Genomic DNA, 13396 nt, shown 5'->3' on the forward strand with positions numbered 1-13396 from the left:
TTCAAGAATTAATATTGCTAATAATATGAATTTCATACTATTTAAATCATGACCAACATTCTAAATTGTTTTCAAAACCAATATCAAAACTCTACTCATCTAGATACAACCATCAACACTTTCAAGTGATTTAAAGTTAACATTCACAATTTAAAATCATTTTTTTTAACACAAACCAACATAAAATAAAAATAATAAATTTATAGTCAAAATTAAAACTTTAAATGTAAGAGACATATTTCCTATCTAACTCAAAGTTTAGAACGAAACATCATTTTTTTCTCTAAATTGAGTTTCAACATAATAATAATAATTTGTATCTAGTAAAAGTCAATACTTGAAGTTTTACACATATAATTCATACAGAAATCAATGTTTCAATCAATTAGTTATTAGATCAAACACTTTAAACAAATACATATCAAAACTAAATATTTTAAATTGGTTAAGAGTGAAAGTCGAACTTTAAAACAACTAAATAGTGAGGTATGACATTTGATAACTAAGATTACGTGGATGAGATTAATAACTTGAAACATACAGCTGGCCAATCAAAATTATTACTTTCAACTAGTCATATAAAACAAGAGTGCAAAAATCATAGTTCGGTAGACAAGAAATAAGCAACAAGTAACTAACACAATCTTGTCAACAATTAAAATTAACTCAAATCTTAACAAATAATTTCGCGGTGTATTTACTCACTTAGGTAGGAATTTATGATCCATAACACAATCAGAGTAAGCAAATAATAAACAGTTAATTAGTAATCTCGAAAATATGTATAATAATACAAAAGCATATAACACTTAACACAATAATATAACGGGAAAACAATCATAGTGAAAATAATTACTACACAAGAAAACACAATTGACACGACTGACATTCGACTAACACTGAATCGACATTCGACCCAATCAGCCTGATTGGACTGACCTGCTCTGATACCACTAATGTGACACCCTAAATTCCAAAATAATATATATAATAACTCATATCATATTCTTATGAAATTTGCAGCAGATAAATAAAAATATATTTTCGAGAAAATAAAAACTTTATATTTAATTTACGATATCACGTTTCCCAAAAATAAAAATAAAAACCCTTCTTCCCGGTATCACCTATCAGAGCGGGGTTCCTCCCAAACTTGAACTTCAAGACTCATTAACCTGTAATAACTGCGATTTCACAAACGCAAGACCCAACCAGTCAAACATAAACAACGAAGGAGGTGAGTTTTGAAATCATGTTAATAGTATAATATGAGTAAGAAGAACACGCAAACAATCATAATAGAACCGCATCATAATCACTTTACGATATATCAAAATATTTAATTAAATAGTATCATACTATAACATCAAAGTCACTCAAGTAAAATAATCATCTCATTATAATATGCATCAAATCATCTAATTATTATTACCTTTGAAACACATCAATCACAACAAAACAATCACAAGGAAATGCAATGCTATAAATGAGCTTAGACTCTACTTCACAATGTGATACCATTCTAACTCTGAAGTACTTGGTTAGGAGGCTTGATACTATGCCACCATCCCGGTGGACGGACAATTCAAATTGGCCCTGTCCTCATAGATCCCCTCAACTCAACCCGAGACACATATACGTGACAGTCGAGGTAAACATGTGTTGTGTGGTAGCTCCCGACATTTGGAGTGCTACCTCCAAGTCACCTAGGAATTCCCCACCTGAATACCTCCAAGGTCTAACAATCTTGCCTTAAGGCTCAACAGCAGACCGCCACGATCAGGCTCATTCAGTTGTACTTCCCCAGAATCACTAGGCTTGTCAGGCCCTACCTATTGATGACAAAATAATCTCCACTTCACAAATTCTCAACATATATGATACTCCATTAAAACCGTCATCTCAAACATAAATTGAAATCACCATTATTTCATCAACTATGAGGTTAATTCAATATTCTCATCACGTTTTAGAACATCACTATCATCATCATCACATAAACTCATCACAAATTTATAGCATCACTATCATCAATCAAACATTATCACATAAACTTATCACAAATTTATAACATCAGAATTATTAATCGTACATCATCATCATCATTATATAAAATTATCACAACACATCCATATTTTGTTATCACATCACATAAACTCATCTAATCACACATATATATAAATTTAATTCGACACCCAATATCACAATAATATCAATATCACTCATTCAAATAAATTAAATCAATCAACACCCTAAAGATATTTCTATTCTACATTTTAATCTCACAATTTTCATATTTGCCCATTAATCAATTTATCCCTCAAAGGGCTACTGCCATACGTAGCAAGCCCCGGATCAATCGTTGGGAAATACGATTTTCCAGTTCATCTCACAATATATTATACTCATGAATTCAAACGCTCTCTCACCCCTTACCTTATTTTGATGTTTTCACCTATGAATATGATTCGACGCCCAAACAGTCTTTGCTCTTTGACTCTTTGTTCTTCAATCGATCTAACTCGACAGTTTATGGGTAAACGTCCAAAATAAATTATGAGGAGATATTCTAAAAACTAAATTTGAAAATCGGCCAAATAAAATTACCATAAATCAGAAAACCAATCAGTGGATAATATAGCCACTTTTCACACGGTCGTTTTGGCGTTGGTTTCACTCAAATCGGACTTACGGTGAAGGAGAACGATGCAAAATAACGAATTCTATAAACGGAGAAGTCGGGTATTTTAGAGAGAAATTGAGGTTGTTAAATATCTGAAAAATTATGTTTAATTGACGAGTTAAATGAATGAAATAACATACTCAAATTTGGGCAAAAATGGAGAAATATTTATGTAACATCACCGGTGTCAAACGATATAGTTATTGTTGTGTTTCCTCTTTGGCTTTACGGCTGCCCTTCCAACTCCCTTCCCTTCTTTTGTTTGTTTTATTTTATTAACAATTAGGGTTCATAGAGTCAAACAGATTGGTCTCTTTATTTATATTTTACTAATATTATTTTTATTTTGTTAAAATAAAACTAATAATTATTTAATCTCCTTTTTGATATTCCTCCAAACACCATTTAGTTTTCCAAACATTACTAATATTTTATAAATTATAGTAATTAAAATAATTAATATAAAAATATATATTACTAATAATCAAAACTCTCACATTCAAAATAATCTCTACAATTATACTTATTTCTCAAAATACTCACATTAAAATAATACCATCATATTAGAAAATGGTCAAAATTATAAAATAAATAAATATAACATCAATATTTTATATTAATTACTAAATCATAATAAATATATATAAAATTACAATACCATAACAAGTATTTAAAAATAAACGAAATCAAACACAATATCAATTCTATATCAAGATAATTATTTATAAAAAAATAATTAAAAATAGAAAATAGTTATAAATAATTGAAATATAACTATCTGCATACTTAACATAAGTCAAGCGCACATAAAAGTATTACATTAATTGGGTACATGTATATACATGTCAAATCGCATGAAATCTTTTTCTTTAAAATATATATTACACTAAAATACTATTTTTTTTTAATATATCAAATAACAAAATATAATATGTATTATTTATATCGCTCATGTAATATTACATGTATCAAACTAACACATCATAGAAAGCATTCATATAACGAAAATTAGCCACGAAATTTATCAACATATATTCTAAAATAATATTAGTCATCAAATTAATTATTTAAAATTCTATTTAACTAATAAAGCAGTTTATTATAAAATTTGGGGTGTTACATATCACACCTTGATGATTTTTATTTCTTCTTATAAGAAAAAGCTCCTTCAATTACCCCTATATGGGTAACTTAGATAATTGGAGTATCTTGTAAAGGAGTTTTGACCATGCTCACAATTGGCATCCCACTTGTTTTACCCATATCAATTATTTTTGGCCTGAAACAAAACTGAAATATCTCTCTATAATATGCATGTTATTATCTTATTTATGAAATGAGACTAGCTTAACTTTCACACACGAGACTAATAAAAAATTACTAACAAAAAATCAAACTCACTATCATACACTAGACTAGTTTTCTATGCAATTATGATCATGCTCTATATGTTTAAATTTAGTTTAGAAATATAAAACACAAAGAAGAAAATTATATATTCATATTTTACTAATTTGTATCTCCAATTGCTTCTAATTTTCTAACCATATTCACAATTTATATAGTCACATACTATCAATCTTGAATCTATTTTCTCACACACCAGTATCTTACTAGTTCAAATACAGTACATAAATTAGCGCTTCTTAACTTCATTATGTTAGTATCTCCAAACAAAACTATAATATTTGTAAAATTAATATAATTAAATTTAATTTAATAAATCATGATTATTGTTTCCCCTAAATTGACTATTCTATATCTATGTATATATAAAAGTGAAAATGCTCTTTTTATGTAGAAATGAAAGGAATACTTCTCAACCTTTAGACTAAATAATATTGTTGACATTAAAAACTCCATTTCTAGATTAAAACAATGCTGATTTAACCGTAATATGCATATCATTATCTTATTTTATGAAATGCGACTAGTTTAACTTTCATACACAAGACTAATAAAAAATCATGAATTAAAAGTCACCAACAAAAAATCAAACTCACTATCATATCCGAGACAAGTTTGTCATGCAATTATGATCTTGCTTTATATGTTTAACTTCAGTTTAGAAATATAAAACACAAAGAAGAAAATTGTATATACATATTTTACTAATCTTTATCTCCCATTGCTTCTAAAGTAAATATATTATTGTTTGATTCACATAGAGAAATACTATCAACTTTGGATCAACACGCGAGTATTTTATTAGTTCAATATAGTAAATAAATTAGCGCTTCTTAACTTTTATTTGTCAATATCTCCGATCAAAACTATAATATTTGTATATTTAATTAAATTAAATGTAAAAGTCAAAATTATTTTTTCCCAAAATTGACTGTTCTATATTGAGTATTCTATATTGAGTAAAAAATTATATTTTGTTAAATAAAATCTTAGCTCTCTTTGAATTCACTTAAATATATAAATTCTTATATATCCTAAGTTTTATGAATGTGTAAATTCTACATTTATAATCTTTAATAATATAGGTTTTACACATAAAAAAATTTAAATTTTAGTTTGTAACACCCTAAATTTTAGGATAAACTATTTTATTAATTAAATAGGATTTTAAATAATTAATTCGATGTTAAAATTATTATAAAATATAAGCTAATTAAACTTTGTGATTAATTTTCGTTTTATGAATGTTTTCGATGATGTGCTAATTTGATACACATTATATCGAATGAGCGATATAAATAATAAATATTTTATTTTATTATATTATATATTTCTTTTTGAAAATTAATAGTATTTTAATGTAATATTTTGAATAATAAGATTTTATGCGATATTACGTGTATATACGCGCACTCAATTAATATAACATTTTTTTATGTGTTTGACTAATATTAAATATGTACTTAATTATATTTATTTAATTCTAAAGATATTTTATTTTAATTATTTATTTTATAAATAATTATCTTGAGATAGTGGTAATATTGTGTTTGATTTTCTTTATTTTTATATACTTATTATGATATTGTTGTTATATATATATATATATATATATATATATTTATTTAGTATGATTTAGTAATTAATATAAAGTGTTTATTTTATACTTATTTATTTTATAATTTGAATATTCTCTAATGATGACAGTATTTTAATGTGAGTATTTAAAAATAAAAATAAAAGATTCATTAGGGTCATTAATTTGAATATGAAAGTTTTAATTGTTAATAATAAATATATTTTTTTTTGTAAAAGGTTAATCATTTTAGTTATTCTAATTTATCATATATTAGTTATGAAATATTAATAGTATTTTGAAAATTAATTGATGTTTAGAAGAGTATTAAAAATGAGATTAAGTAACTACTAATTTTGTTTAAGCAAAATAACAATACTAATAGTAAATCTAAAAATAATTAAGGGGACCAATGGACTTATCTAGGTTGACCTAATTATGTTAATAAAATAAAAATATATTAATAAAGGTTGACCTAATTATGTTAATACTATAATAATAATACTATAATAATATCTAGGTTGACCTAATTATGTTAATACTATAATAATAATATTAAAATAAAAATATAATAATAAAAATATAATAATAATTAATGTTACAAAGCTATCGTTTGTCATCGGTGCTCCATACCTGTTCCAGAAAACTTTTTTTATTTTCGCCCAAATTTCAGTATGTTATTTTACTCGTTTAGCTAGTCAATTAAACACTCATTCTTATATTTTTAACCATCCTAATTTCCCTCTAAAATAGCAGACTTCTCCGTTTATAAAATTTCTTATTTTGCACCGTTCTTCTTCACCGTAAGTACGATATGAGTGAAACCAACACCAAAACGATCGTATGAAAAGTGGCTATATTATCCACTAATTATTTTTCTGATTTATGGTAAGTTTCCTTGACTGAATTTCAAAATTTAGTTTTTACAGTATCTTCTCATAATTTAATTTAACGTTCACCCATAAATTGTTGAGTTAGATCGACTGAAGGACTAAAAGCCAAAGGACAAAGGCTGTTTTCTCGTGGAATCATGTTCATGTGTGAAAGTGTCAAAATAAGGTAACGGGTGAGAGAGCGTTTGAATTCATGAGTATAATATATTGTGAGATGAACGGGAAAACCGTATTTCCCAACGATTCATCCGGGGCTCGCTACGTACAGCATTAGCCCTTTGAGTGATAAATTAATTAATATGCAAAATGGAAATTGTGAGATTTGTAGAAACTAGAATTCACACACTAAAGTACAGACTCAATATTTGCTGAGAGCTAAACTCACTTACTTTTTATTCAATGAAATACTTGGCTTAAATAGCCTTTACAACTTAAAAGGATGTTAGGTTTACACCCACGTAAAACTGATCAAAGAATTATTCAAACCTAAATAATAGACATGTTTATTAACTAAATAGAGAGAAAATAGCAACTATCAAAGTAAAACTGATTTTATGAAAGAATAGGTCCATCAATTCCTCCTTTAAGCTGAATACTGTAAGTAAATCAGCTTACTTCTATTGCAGACATCAACCCCAACATCTCTCGTAGCTTGATAAATTGTTCTTTCTTCAATGGTTTTGTCATAATATCTGCAATCTGATTATGGGTATTGCAGTACTTCAATTTCACAGTTCCTTCATTCACCAAATCTCTCAAAAAAATGAAACTTCACATCTATGTGTTTACTCTTGCCATGGAACACGGAATACTTTGACAATTGTATTGTTGAACTGTTGTCACAGTACATTAGTCTGCCTTCTTCTCCTTTATGCCCGAGTTTTTCGAGTAACCTCATAAGCCAAATGTATTGACATGCGCAAGAAGCCGCGGCAATGTACTCAGCTTCGGTGGTAGATAATGTAACCATAGGCTGCTTCTTTGATGACCAAGAAACTGCACCTCGTGCAAGCAAAAATACAAACCCAGAAGTACTCTTCCTGTCATTAAGATCTCCTGCAAGTCGCTATTTGTGTATGCCACCAAGTTTGTGATGCTTTCTCCTTTGTAATGAATTCCCATTTCAATTGTACCATTAATATATCTTAATATCCTCTTTGCTGCACACCAATGCTCCTCAGTTGGAGATGACATATATCTGCTAATCAAACTCACTCCAAACATAATGTCTGGTCTCGTTGCTGTTAAGTACATCAAGCTTCTAACAACTTGCTTGAACATGGTTGAGTCGATCTTAGTTCCCTTCTCATCCTTGGAAAGCCTTGTGCCTGGCACAATAGGATTTCCAACGGGTTTGCTATCAGACATGCCAAACTTTGCCAACACTTCTCTCGCATACTTTCTTTGACACATGAATATCCCCTTCGGATTTTGTATAACTTCCACGCCAAGAAAATAACTCATCTTTCCCAAATCAGACATGTCAAATTCATGCATCATTGACATCTTAAATTCCTCACACATACTTTTACTATTCCCATTATAAATCAAATCATCAACGTAAAGACTAACAATTAGGAATTTACCTCGCTCCTTTTCTTTTGTAAAGAGCGTATGCTCAGAAGCACACCTTTCGAAGCCCTCTCAAATGAAGTAGGATTCAATGCGGCTGTACCATGCTCGCGGAGCCTGTTTCAGTCTGTATAAAGCTTTATTTAGCTTATATACCTTTTCTTCTTCTCCCTTCTTCTCAAAGCCAGTAGGTTGTTGTCCTTGAAGGAATGCACTCTTGACATCTAACTGGTATACTTCCCACTTGTTTTGAGCTGCAGTTGCCAAGATAAGTCTTATTGTATCAAGACGAGCCCCCGGAGCAAACACCTCTGTGTAGTCAATCCCATATTGTTGCGCATATCCTTTGGCCACCAATCTGGCTTTGTGCTTCTCTGCATTACCATGTTCGTTGATAGCATTTCAGCAAGTGTACTGAATCGTTGCAAGTAATAATTAAAACGGTAGTACCGAGTGTCGAACTCAAGGATTGCGTTTTACTATTGAATTATATTTAGTTACTAAAATTGAACAAAAAGTTTCCAAGTTGATTGAAATAATAATTAAAATTGACAGCAGTAGTAAAATTGATCTTTTATAAATTGAGAAAAATGTCAGGGATGAGTTTCACTTCGAATCCAACCTTGGTGTCTAATTTGATCCTAGTTATTGAATTCCTTTATTGAATTATTACCGAATTCTCTTTATTATTCTTGCCCTAATGTCTTAGTGACAGAACCTTTAATTCCAAAGTAACCCCTAATTCCTTAGTAGATTTAAGATTAGAATTAAGCATTACCGTATAGAAATTCTCTTGTAAATTATTGCTTTGCAACTAATTTAATTGGTTTCATGACCTGCACCTATGTCTAGACTACAAATTCATGAATTTCTCATCTCAAGCATTCGTAAAGTCCACTTCCGTTTCAAAATACAAATCGTAGAACATTTTAATGTTGATCAAGCAATAAAAAGCATTAAGCACAGAGATGAGAAAAACAATTCAATAAACTCATTCATATAACTAGAAATCAAATCAGAAAAATAAGGGTTTCATCTGGTTACACTCATCCCTAACAAACAGGGTTTAGTTACTCATGACAGAGATACAAAAGATAAGGATTAAAGAAGAATTACAAGAATGATTCATGGATGATTCTTGATAAAACTGCTTCAATGGCGTTAGCAGCGGCGAATGTTGGGAAAAGGCGCTTGGCTTGCGCTTGGGCGCGCTCCAGCGCTCAGCATCTGTTATCCGGCGTATATTGCATTTTTCTCCTCTTTCGAGTCTGCATTTGGTTCCGGTGTCTTCTTGAAGTTGTAGCTATGGATCCTAGCTTTCATTTGCACTTGGTTTGACTCCAATTGAACATCTACAACTCCAGATATGGCTGAAATACTCTACATATGTCATGTTGATTTCTCACCAAAATTCAGCACTGCACTAAAACAAAACGCAATGTAAAATTACGACAAATTCCTACTTAATCAACGAAATAAAAACACAACATTTTATCAACTCAAAGAACAAAAATTAACAAAATATATCAAATAAATCCTTAATTTAACTAATGATTGAGGATAAATAAGACTAAAATAGTGGGAAAATATGCATATGATGAAGAGTCATCATTCGTTAAGCTTGGTTTTAAAAACCCATTTAACTCCAATAGCTTTGACTCCACTCGGCAAGGTTGTGAGTCTCCACGTGCCATTTTTCTCTATCGAATCAATCTCTTTAGCCATCGCATCTCTCAATTTTTTTTCTTTCACAGCTTGATTGTATGTGACTGGATCTTCTTTTGTTATCATCATCATTGCTTCTTCTTCCTCCTCTGAAAGTCCTTCTCCAGTTGTGTATTCTGACATCCATGTAGAAGCTCTCCGAGATCTTCCTTCAGGCGAGCTTGGTTCGCTTCCACCTGATGAGGTTGTGGAGGAGTTTCCTCCTGTTTGCGAGACTGTGTTACTTGTATTGTTAGAATTAGAGTCTTCTTCTAAATCTAATTCTTTGTTAGCGTTTGAATTTTTATCTCCCCAGTCTAGTACATCTGATTGCACTTCTCCTTTGCTTTGTTCCCACTTCCAGCATGCATTTTCTTCAAATTTTACATCTCTGCTGATTGTTATTTTCTTTGTAATAGGATCAAAGAGTTTGTATGCTTTGGACTCCTTGCTCACACCAAGAAAAATGTGTGCTTTACTTTTGTCATCTAGCTTTCTTCTTCTCTGATCTGGAACATGTACATGAGCAAGACATCCGAATACTCGGAAGTGATCCACTCTTGGTTTGCATCCAGCCCATGCTTCTTGTGGAGTCATGTTTTCAAGAGTTGTTGTTGGACATCTATTAAGAATGTGAATCGACCAATTTGTTGCTTCAGCCCAAAATTCCTTCGGCATTTGTTTCACAGACAACATGGAGTGCACCATATTCATGATGGTCCTGTTCTTCCGCTCAGCAACACCATTTTGTTGGGGAGTGTATGCTGCCGTTAGTTGTCGAGTGATCCCATGAATGCTGCAAAAGTCTGTAAACTCCTTTGAGTTATACTCGCCTCCTCTATTTGTTCTCAAACACTTGATGCTTGTTCCAGCCTCTTTTTCAGCCCGTGTTTTGAATCCTTTGAAAGCCTCCAATGCTTCTGATTTCTGATTCAAAAAATATATCCAAGTTTTACGTGTAAAGTCGTCAATAAAACTTAGGATATACCTTTTATTGCTGCTGGAAACTGGGCTAATAGGACCACAAATGTCTGAGTGAACAAGCTGCAATTTGTGTGTTGCTCTCCATAGATTTCTTTTAGGAATGGGATCTCGGTGCTGCTTCTCGACGAGACAATGTGTGCACATCTTCTGTGGAGTTTTCACAGTAGGCAGCCCTTCAACCATTCGCTGATATGCAAGAGTTCTGAGTCCCTTGTAGTTGAGATGTCCAAACCGTGAATGCCATAGTCGTGATTCATCATCAGCTTCAACTTGCATACATTTAGGTAGAGTTGATACCATCTCTGCCAGGAAATAAAACATTATATTTCCACTCATATCTGAATGCATGATTAATCCTCTACTAGGATGAAACACTTTGCAGGTCCCATTCTGAATCAATATGGTGAGCCCCTTCTCTTGTAACTGCCCAACACTTAACAAATTATTCTTGAGTTCATGAATATAATAAACATTGGTGATTACCTGAACGATGCCATCTACACACAATCGCACACTTCCTATTCCCATCACTGCAATACGACTGTCATTTCCCAATTTCACTGTTTGCTTGAAGCCCTCATTAAAGTCTGTAAACCACTCCTTATTTCCACTCATGTGATTGCTGCATCCAGAGTCCAAGAACCAGATTTCTTCTCTTGTTGCTTTCTTTTCTTCAACGTATGCCATGAGTAACAACTCATCTTCATGCTCTAATTCAGCAAAGTTGGCCCTTCTTTCCCACTATGGACATTCATACTGGAAGTGTCCTTTTTTGTGACACTTAAAGCACTCTATTGCTGCTTTGTAAGCTGGTGATGGTTTCCCTCGTCCCCGTCCTCGATATCCTCCAAACGTGCTCCTGCCTCTTCCTCTTCCGCTTCTCTCCTCTTGAGTCACGTTAAGCACCTGCTCTTCTTCATTGATCTTTCTTCGGAACTTTTGTTCATGGACAATGAGTGAACTTTGAAGTTCATCAACTGAGAGGCAGTTTATGTCTTTTGATTCCTCTATCGAGACAACTATGTAATTGAACCTTTCGGTGAGAGTCCGCAGAATCTTCTCCACAATCTGAATGTCTTGCATTGCCTCTCCATTATTGCGCATGTTGTTTGCCACCATCATGACTCTGGAGAAATATTCGACAATGGTTTCTCCTTCTTTCATTTCCAAGATTTCAAATTCTCTTCTGAGAGCTTGCAATTGGGCTCTTTGTACTATCTCACTTCCTTGATATTTTCTTCTCATTGATTCCTAAAGCTGTGCAGATGTATCTTTCTACAGGATTGTCTTCAGAATGCTTTTATCTATGGCTGCGAATAGATAATTTTTGACTTTCAGATCTTTTAGTTTCAGCTCTGCTCTTGCCGTCTTCTGGGCATCACTCTCCACTGCATCTGCACCCAACTCGATGTATCCTGGATCAATGAGATGCCACCACTCCTTGGAACGAAGTAAATTCTCCATCAACATACTCCAGTGATCGTAATCACCATCGAACTTGGGAATACTCAACAAGTTTTGTCCTTCATTCGACATTTTTCACACTCCTCTAGATCAGGCCTCTTGGTGAGGCTCTAATACCAATTGTAGAAACTAGAATTCACACACTAAAGTACAGACTCAATATTTGCGGAGAGCTAAACTCACTTACTTATTATTCAATGAAATACTTGGCTTAAATAGCCTTTACAACTTAAAAGGATGTTAGGTTTACACCCACGTAAAATGTAAAACTGATCAAAGAATTATTCAAACCTAAATAATAGGCATGTTTATTAACTAAATAGAGAGAAAATAGCAACTATCAAAGTAAAACTGATTTTACGAAAGAATAGGTCCATCAAGAATAAGTCCATCAAGATTAAAATATGGAATAGAAATACTTATAAGGTGTTTATTGATTCGTTAAATGTGTAGTATTTAATATTATTAAGATATTTGATTTATTTTCGTTAAATGTTGGGCATTTGATATTATTCTGATATTTGATTTAATTTCGTTAAATGTGTGGCAGTTGATATTATTATGATATTTGATTTATTATTGTTAAATGTGTGATATTTAATATTATTGTGATATTTGATTTAATTTCGTTAAATGTGTGGCAGTTGATATTATTATGATATTTGATTTATTATTGTTAAATGTGTGATATTTAATATTATTGTGATATTTGATTTAATTTCGTTAAATGTTGGGCATTTGATAATATTCTGATATTCTAATATTTGATTTAATTTCATTAAATGTGTGGCAGTTGATATTATTATGATACTTGATTTATTATTGTTAAATGTGTGATATTTGATATTATTGTGATATTGGATGTCAAATGAATTTTATGTATATGTTTGATTTGACATGTTTAGGCGATGTGATAATAAAAGGTGGATGCATTTTGATAAGTTTTATGTGATTATGAGGATGTATAATTAATAATAATGATGTTATATATTTGTTATAAGTCTATGTGATGGTGTATGATTGATGATATTGATGTTATAAGATTGTGATGGGTATATGTGATGACGTGTGGTGAATGATAGTGATGTTATAAATTGTGATGAGAATATTGTG

At 31.2% G+C, this 13396-nt stretch overlaps 1 protein-coding gene across 1 annotated transcript; it reads right to left on the reverse strand.

Annotated features, from left to right (window-relative positions):
• Positions 1-11560: 11560 nt before the first annotated feature.
• Positions 11561-12064, reverse strand: LOC140919472 (uncharacterized). The gene has a single exon (XM_073365492.1). It carries the CDS (start codon positions 12062-12064, stop codon positions 11561-11563), a length of 504 nt encoding a protein of 167 aa, XP_073221593.1.
• Positions 12065-13396: the final 1332 nt, after the last annotated feature.

This window comes from Cicer arietinum, chromosome 2 (genome assembly GCF_000331145.2).
Source record: "Cicer arietinum cultivar CDC Frontier isolate Library 1 chromosome 2, Cicar.CDCFrontier_v2.0, whole genome shotgun sequence".
Lineage (NCBI taxonomy): Eukaryota > Viridiplantae > Streptophyta > Magnoliopsida > Fabales > Fabaceae > Cicer > Cicer arietinum.

What these genes read in the sequence shown, in the direction of transcription:
- LOC140919472 (XM_073365492.1), bottom strand. Translation starts at nt 12,064, where the DNA reads ATGAGAAGAAAATATCAAGGAAGTGAGATAGTACAAAGAGCCCAATTG.